Source organism: Myotis davidii, unplaced genomic scaffold, assembly GCF_000327345.1.
Source record: "Myotis davidii unplaced genomic scaffold, ASM32734v1 scaffold198, whole genome shotgun sequence".
NCBI lineage: Eukaryota > Metazoa > Chordata > Mammalia > Chiroptera > Vespertilionidae > Myotis > Myotis davidii.
This window is the reverse complement of record NW_006291485.1, coordinates 1,185,276-1,193,281: the sequence shown is the minus strand read 5'-3', so window position 1 is coordinate 1,193,281 and position 8,006 is coordinate 1,185,276. Positions and strand designations below refer to the sequence as shown.

The window sequence follows — 8,006 nt, the reverse complement described above, 5'->3', positions numbered from 1 at the left end:
CCCACCTCTGCCCCAGCTTCCCTGGACCCAGCCCCGCCTCCACTCCTGCCCCACCGCCCTGACTGCTGCCCCGCCCCCAGATGTACTTCAACTCTGTCATCTCCGACACGACCAAGCTGCTCAAGCCCAGCCTGGTGTTCGCTTTCGCCATCGCAGCGGGTGTCTGCGGTCTCACCCAGATCACACAGTATCGAAGCCACCCCGTGGACGTGTATGCGGGCTTCCTCATCGGTGCTGGCATCGCCGCCTACCTGGTGAGAGTCCGACCAGGGAGGCTGGCAGCCATTGGGCAGGTCTGAGAGGGGAGGTCTGAAGGAGCAGGCTAGCCCCCAAGGGGGAGGTCAGAGGAGGGGAGGAACAGGTGCCAAGGCCTAGCTCTGTTCTGGGGAGACTGATAAGACCTTTGCCTCCCTCCAAAACCCCCAAGTCTTTGCCCTGTGGGGACCCTGACGTGGCCTCACAGCCATCCTGAATCTCACCCCCAGGCCTGCCATGCAGTTGGCAACTTCCAGGCCCCACCCACAGAGAAGCCCACAGCCCCAACACCTGCCAAAGACGCACTGCGGGTGCTGACCCAGCGGGGCCACGACTCGGTGTACCAGCAGAACAAGTCTGTGAGCACTGACGAGTTGGGCCCTCCAGGGCGGCTGGAGAGTGTGCCTGGGCCCGTGGCCCGAGAGAAGACCTCACTGGGCAGCCTGAAGCGGGCCAGCGTGGACGTGGACCTGCTGGCCCCACGCAGCCCCATGGGCAAGGAGAACATGGTGACTTTCAGCCACACACTGCCCCGCGTCAGCACGCCCTCACTTGATGACCCTGCCCGCCGCCACATGACCATCCACGTGCCACTTGACGCCTCGCGCTCTAAACAGCTCATTAGCGAGTGGAAACAGAAGTCACTGGAAGGCCGTGGCCTGGGGCTGCCTGATGAGGCCAGCCTGGGGCATATGCTGGTCCCCGCAGAGCCCATGGCAGAGGAGGAAGAAGAGGAGGAGGAGGAGGAGGAGGAGGGAGAGGAAGAGGGCCCAGCTCCACCCTCACTCTACCCCACAGTCCAGGCGCGGCCAGGCCTCGGGCCTCGGGTCATTCTCCCCCCGAGGGCCGGGCCACAGCCACTGGTGCACATCCCCGAGGAGGGGGCACAGGCAGCAGCAGGCCTGTCACCTAAGGGCAGCGTGGCTGTGCGGGCCAAGTGGCTCATGATGGCTGAGAAGAGCGGGGCCCCTGTGGCCACAGCCTCGACCCAGCCCCGCATGGCCAACCCGCCCCGACTGCTGCAGGTGATTGCGATGTCCAAGGCACCTGGTGGATCTGGCCCCAAGGCGGCTGAGACAGCCTTGTCCTCCAGCTCCAGCTCCGACTCCTCACAGTACAGGTCGCCATCAGACCGTGACTCAGCAAGCATTGTCACCATTGACGCACACGCGCCTCACCACCCCGTGGTCCACCTGTCTGCTGGTAATGGGCCCTGGGAGTGGAAGGCTGCTGGCAGTGGGACCAAGGGGCTGGAGGGCGAGGGCACTTATGAGCTAGGGGACCTGGCTCATGGCTTTCGGGGTGGGCCCAAGCCACTGGGTGTGTCTCCTGGCTCATCTGTCAGTGATGTGGACCAGGAGGAGCCAAGGTTTGGTGGTGTGGCCACAGTCAACCTGGCCACAGGGGAGGGGCTGCCCCCACTGGGCACGGCCGACAGTACTCTCGGGCCAGCCAGCCGGGAATCAACGCTGAGGCGCAAAGCGGTTGGCCTGGCACTGGGTGAGCGAGATTCCACCTCTTGTGAGTCAGAGGCTGAAAGCTACTACCATAAGATGCAGGCAGCCCGCAGGTTCAAGGACTGAGTGCCCAGGGACCGGCAGGCTGGGGTGAGGGTGGGGGTGCAACAGCATGGGGATACTGGGGAAAGAGGAGTAGAGGCATTTTGCAATCAGACAATAAAAGGTTGAATCGGAGTCCTGGCTGCAGTCATCCTGGTCTGAGGTTCCCCCACATAGGCAGCCCTGGCCATGCACACAGGCCCCAGGGTCCTGGGCTGGCTGTAGGCTCTCAGGGGCCATGTGACCAGGGCCCAGAGCACAAAGGACAGGGCACTAGGAGCAAGGCATTGAGTTCTGTCCAGTGCCCAAAGACTGCAGCAGGGTTCTAACTGCAACACGGAAAAGGTTTTAGTGTGGTTTGCAGCATCTGGGGAGTTGCCCCTTTTCAGATTCATGCTTACTTCCCAGGGAAGGCCGCCCGCACTGGGACAGGACAGGTGGGACTCCCAAGCAGGGCTCACTGGCCCATAAAACTTCCCCCTGAAATCCTAACGTCACTAGGGGGGCAAACAAATGTCTGAATTCACAAAGAAAACAGCAGTGAAGACAAGCAAGCCCAATAAAGAGGGAAATGAGTGCAGGATACAGAAGAGTTTATTCAAAGTCCAGTACAGACTAGCCAAACTGCCTTCTACAATGTGAACAGAAAGCCTGCGGAAAAGGCAAGAGTTGTTATAAAATTGCTTTAATTCAGTTTTCTCAACATTACAAGCCGTAAGGCAGGCAGTGGAATGTGCCACGCTCCACGTTACAATACTGAGCCTGTAATTGCTGGTATCAAAATATACATCTGTGTCACCATAAAAAACTGCATTTGCTGCCCCTCATGTCTTACAACAGGTATAAAAAATTATAAATATTTAATCCCTCGTCCCCACCCCAACATGAACACTTGGGGTCCAGGCCCCAGGAAGAGGGGCCAGCCAGCACAAGGTCTGTGCACAGGGAAGCCCCTTGGACCCATGAGTGTAGGACTATACAAGGTAAAGGAGACAGTTAAGACTCGAGGGCTATTGTCCCACCTTAATGGGTCCCAGCGTTAGAGGCAGACAAAAAAAACAAAAAACTTTGGTCCATGATTTGCAGGAAAAAAGAAACCCTGAAAGTTTAAGAGAGCCCTTGTCCTCCCAGACAGAGAACAGGCTATGTGTAAGGCATCTGAAGGTCTCAGGCCTGGGGCTTTCTAGGAAGAACCCAGGCTCCGCAGTGGCCCCACCACTGCGTCTGCCCTGGAAACTAGATCCTGCCCTGCAACTTAATTACAAGGAATAAAATAAAAAGTACAGTATACAAGGTCATATAAGGAAGAAATTTAGATTACACTCATACCATTTTTATCATCTTGCTATATAAAAGGTTACTTAAAACTATTTCTTTTGCATATAAATGAAGATTAGAATATTTGGTCAACTGGAAATATTGCTAGGCACAGATGTCTGCAACTGCATAAAAGCACAATACAAAGACTTATGATAAAACAAAGCTCCAAGCTGAAGAAGTGCCAGGGATGCACCCTAGAGGGTCTTGGCCCAGGAGGGGCACCTCAAGCCAGGGGCAGGGAGAGGGGAGAATCAAGACACTTGATTAAATGGAGGATTAGGATGTCCGCAGAGCCTGCAGCTGGCAGCCTCCTGCCATGCCAGGCACATGATCCCCGTGGGGAAGCAGTCCCCTGTCCCCAAACCCCTATGCATTTGCTACTGCAAAAAAAGGCCCTGCCAGAGCAGTGGGTTTTAAGGCACAAGAAAGCTGAGTGGAGGCTTGGGAACACCCACCCTGCAGAAGGGGTAGGCATATCGTCCACGGGTCACCAAGAGCCTGAGGCTGGCACCCTATCTCCCAAAGGTGAGCAAGGTGAATTAGATTTAATTTTTTTAAAAACAGGTAAACTGATTTTCTCTTTAAAAAAATAAAATCTCTGGTCTTTTTAAGGTCACTTCAGCTGCTTTTTAAAGTGGCTATTTTCTGGAATGATGGAAGTTGTTGCCGGGATTACCCGGCAGGCTGGTCCTTGGTGGGGAGTCTAGATAGTGGACTTGGAGAAGGACACCCGCAGGTGGTGGTTCTCTCCCAGGTCGTGGTTGTGCAGGTCAATGAGCGCCTGGATGGCCTCCTCCACGGAACCCATCTGAATCAGCGCCATCTTGCGATCCTTCCTGCAGGACAAGGGGTATAGAGACAGCATGAGGTGGAGGGGGGAGGAGAGTAAGGGGGGAGGGAGGGCAGGTGGGGAGAGTGTTTCATGCTCACTGGAAGAACTTGAACCCTTTGACAATTCCGCCGTTGCTGGAGAAGAGTATCTTGAGGTCGTCCTCAGATATGGAGGGCCTGTCGGGAGAGGGAAGACCTGAGCAGACCATCTGGCTACTCGCTTGAGGACAGTAATTCTGAGGTGAGGGAGGGGCCTGGGGGCTGTTCACTGTTTTAGGCACCCATAGACACATGCAGAACAACCATATCTTAAAGGTCTATCAAGAGTCACAAAAAATGCCACCAAACAGGTTTGCAAACAGTGCCACCCCCTCCTTCCTTGTTTGATCTGGGAGTGTTTCAGGAAGGACAGAGGCAGCTTACAGCAGGGCCACCTGTCAAAAGCCTGGTGGTTCAGGGAGGCCCTCCTCCCCCATTGCTCCCCACCACGTGCCACCTACGGGATGTTGGAAAGGTGCAGGGTGGCCGAGGGTGGGAAGATGTTCTGGAAGTTCTTAGAGCCAGGCTTCTTGAAGCGGTGCAGGGGTGAGTTCCCGTAGTCTTTGGTGAGGCCCTGGTCCTCCTGGCCCTCCCGGGGCAGCTGTACATTTTGGTGCTTGGAGAGGGTGATGCGCACAGGCTTTCCATGCAGCTTATGTCCGTTAAGGTGGCTCATGGCTAGAAAGGTAGGACCCATATGACCTAGAGGCCCCAGGCACAGGTCTGGTTCCTCACCCCATCTCTAGCCATCCCCACTTACCCAGCTGGGCCTGGCTCCCATCTGCCATCTGTACCAAGGCATTCTCCTTCTTATTGAACAAAATCTTCACCCGTTGCACATCGCCATACACGCCTTCAAAAGTTTGGGGACAGAGCTCTGAGCCTAGGATCTGACGCCGCCTCCCACACCAGCCCCCATGACCCGCACACCCTCACAGGACTGGCTCTTCCTGAAGGTTTGCTATTCTGCCTCTGGGAACCTGCGTCTAGTCACAGGGACGTTACCAGGAGGACTCCCTTCAGCAAAGATGTCATAAAATCCAGGAAAGGTCAATTGCCAAAGAGCCATCACTTTACATGCTACCAACACGCTTAACTCTGCGAGAGCATGCAGGGCAATAAACCATGCGTGTCTAAAAAAATCCAAATAAATACACAAACCGAAGGCAAACCAAGTAACGAGGCAGAACTGCAAACTCATAGTACATCTTAGGGCATAAAAATAACCTCAATTAAATGAAAACAAGATAATAAAAGTGTGAATGATAACATACCGAAAAGAATAAAGAGGCTTTGGGGTGTGACTCTCTTTAGAGGACAGCAGAGCAAGGCAGCGGAGGGACAGGGAAAGGGAGAGGTCAAGGGGCGAGTTGCCATCGTCCACCACGAGGAGGCAGCCCCGCAGGCGTGCAGGTTGATGGATGATGAAGTTGTCAGGATGTTAATATTCAAGGGCAGGTTGGTTTCCGGAGAGCAGGGTTTGAGGGGGAATTTTGTTTTTATTTATTTATGGTTTTGTTTTGTTTCAAGCAACAACAGGAAGCAGAAGTACCGTGCAGTCAGTTGGCAAAGAAATTCCGGATCAGAAAAAAAAATTGGGAAAGGGGAAGGGGAGAAAAGAAAAAAAGTAGCAAAAAACACAGGTCAGTAAATACATAAGAAAATCCGCAGTGTTCCATCAGTCAGATCTACACACATTCCTAGTCACAGGTCCACCTCGTGGAGCAGGCAGGAAAGCCCGTCCGCACAGTGAGCAGGAGACGCTGCTGCCCCTCGGCCTTGCCCTGCTCCTGCCAAGCCCCTTGCTGGGCTCAGCTCCCCCGGAACTGTCTCCTGCTGACTGCTGCGGCAGAGTGTAAACGCTCACACAAGCACGAGGGGTGGAGTCTGTTAGTGAGGCTTCTAGAGCATCTAATAACTCAGTCAGACAAGGCACCGGCCGCCCCAGGCCAAGAGATGATAGGAGTGGTCAGACAGATGAGAAAACAGTCTGAAACGCTAATTGAACATTAATCCCATCTCTCGAGAGTTAAATATTTTGAGCCTTGATCTCACCCATGCTCTCTGAGCCAAACTTGGCCTTGAGACAAGTGTAGGTTGGCTATAGTAGGACTATGACTCAAAGTTGTGGGGGCAGCGCAGACCATGGCCCTCCTGAGCAGAGGTGCCCAGAGGCCTCCTCAAACAGAGATGTTTTTAGCTCGAAATTTTTATTGCTTTCATGAAAGTATCAAAAAATATTTTAACTCTAAACACTATGAAATTGGAAATGTAAACTAGGATGTTCAGGGACAAAGCTTCCAGCACAGTGGGAAGGGAGGGGAGGATGCGAGCACAGAGTGGAACTGCATAAGGACTGGCCTGCGGATTACAGGAGCGTGGCCTGCTGATAGTTTGCACTAAGACCTAGATGCACAACTCCCCTGCCTGAGCCTCCAGGAAAAACAGCCTCAAAGAGCCACCTACCTCAGGGTTGAGGTTGCTGACCAGCAGCACAGAATTTCCAGCCCCTCCTAGGCCTGGGATGGCGATCCGGCCAGCTGCCGCCGCCGCTGCCGCTGCTGATGGGATGGCCAGAGGGGCCAGGGCCCCGTGCACATTGGGAACTGAGAGGCCTGCAGGAAGAGGCAGGAAGGAGATGAGCAGTACAGCCTGCTTTCCACCAAAAGGGGAGCGAAGTCCTGCCCATCCTCATGCAAAAGGAGACACACAGAAGGTGTCTGCACTCGGCCTATCCTGGCCATATGGCCCCGCTGGCTCCTTCCTCCTCCTCACAGCAGATTGTACTGGGTTTGGACCAGGCTACATGCGCCCATACAGCACAAAAGCTCCAGCTCCATGAATGCAGAATCGAGCCTCGGTCTCGTGTGCATGCAGGTACCCATCACCATGCAGATGGCACACTGGGCAGGACACAGCAGGCTCATGACTGTCACATGGTAGTCGTTACATTGTGGGGCGCCCAGCCCTCAGGAGGGACGCTCAGGTGTGCCCACCCAGCTCATGCTGATCTTACCAGGACACTTAATTCACCTACTAGGGACACAGCCCTCCAACCACTGTGTGTACACGTCCTTGCCCGGGAGGTGCTTGAAGGAATCAGACCAGAGACTGTGGGGTTAGAGTATTCTCTGCGTGGCCCTGTCCTAAGACTACCCTGTCCAGGCTCCTCAGGGAACCCAGAAGCCCGCGCCCAGGAAGATGGGCTCCCCCCGTGACTGCGCCCGTCAGCTCGCATGTCGGCAGAGCTACTGAAAGGTGTGTGGGCATGCACAGTCAGTTATGGGGACCAAGACCAAGTGTTTGAGTACCTGCAGCTTGAGGAATGGCAAAGGTGGGAGGGAAACCAGCTCCTGCATATGGAGAGGCTGACATTATACCAGGTGCACCTAGAAACAAATGAGACACTAATCATTGCACCCACAACCTCCGCCACCAGAGCCGAGTGAGCCAAGCCGGCGCACCCCACACCCAGCAGGCAGGTCCAATGTCCACCCAAGCTGGGTGCTATGGCCATGGAAGGAGTGATGGGCGCCAACCTCCCTGGGCGCAGGGCGGGCATCCTGGGACTCCTGGGGCCTGGTCACTTAAGACTGAGCTGCGCGTCCTTGACTATGGCACACGGCAGTAGCAGGCACCTTCCCAGGAATCTTACCAAAGGCTGCAGCCATGGTCTGGTCCAGTGAGGGTTGGCTGTCACCAGAGGGCAGGTCAGGACGGGTATAGTCTCGGCTCTTGTCATTGTTGTACTTGACGTTGAGGCTGGTGAGCTTAGAAAAGTCGATGCGGAGTGTACAGCAAGCGTTATAGATGTTCTGTCCATCCAGCGACTGCCGGGGAGGAGGAGAAAGTTGTAAGTGGCTGGGGCCCTGGGGCTGAAGAAGGCAGGCAGGCGTCCCTGGGTACCCACTCACCAGCTTAGCATGCTGGGCGCTCACGGGTTCGGCATACTGCAGCAGTGCCTGGAACTGTTTGTTCTTGGTGAAAGTGATAATCTTCAGA

At 54.9% G+C, this 8,006-nt stretch overlaps 2 protein-coding genes across 6 annotated transcripts in view; one reads left to right on the top strand and one right to left on the bottom strand.

Moving 5' to 3' along the window:
- The window catches only part of PLPPR3 (phospholipid phosphatase related 3), a 6,443-nt gene extending 4,108 nt beyond the window's left edge, over window positions 1–2,335 (top strand). The window contains exons 6-7 of the mRNA XM_006764785.2: window positions 81–254; window positions 486–2,335. Coding sequence (XP_006764848.1) covers window positions 81–254; window positions 486–1,838 — 1,527 coding nt within the window. The 3' untranslated portion in view covers window positions 1,839–2,335. The remainder of the gene's footprint in view (window positions 1–80; window positions 255–485) is intronic.
- A 55-nt stretch (window positions 2,336–2,390) lies between these two features.
- The window catches only part of PTBP1 (polypyrimidine tract binding protein 1), a 25,465-nt gene continuing 19,849 nt past the window's right edge, over window positions 2,391–8,006 (bottom strand). Inside the window, exons 8-16 of one of the 5 annotated variants that reach the window (XM_015564621.1) lie at window positions 7,919–7,966; window positions 7,660–7,834; window positions 7,316–7,393; window positions 6,471–6,619; window positions 5,279–5,312; window positions 4,765–4,857; window positions 4,466–4,682; window positions 4,065–4,142; window positions 2,393–3,970 (exon numbers count right to left, since the gene is read on the bottom strand). In XM_015564621.1, coding sequence (XP_015420107.1) covers window positions 3,838–3,970; window positions 4,065–4,142; window positions 4,466–4,682; window positions 4,765–4,857; window positions 5,279–5,312; window positions 6,471–6,619; window positions 7,316–7,393; window positions 7,660–7,834; window positions 7,919–7,966 — 1,005 coding nt within the window. In that variant the 3' untranslated portion in view covers window positions 2,393–3,837. Of the gene's footprint in view, window positions 3,971–4,064; window positions 4,143–4,465; window positions 4,683–4,764; window positions 4,858–5,278; window positions 5,313–6,470; window positions 6,620–7,315; window positions 7,394–7,659; window positions 7,835–7,918; window positions 7,973–8,006 lie in introns of all 5 variants that reach the window. The other 4 variants (XM_006764782.2, XM_006764783.2, XM_015564622.1 and 1 more) reach the window with 4 other exon arrangements.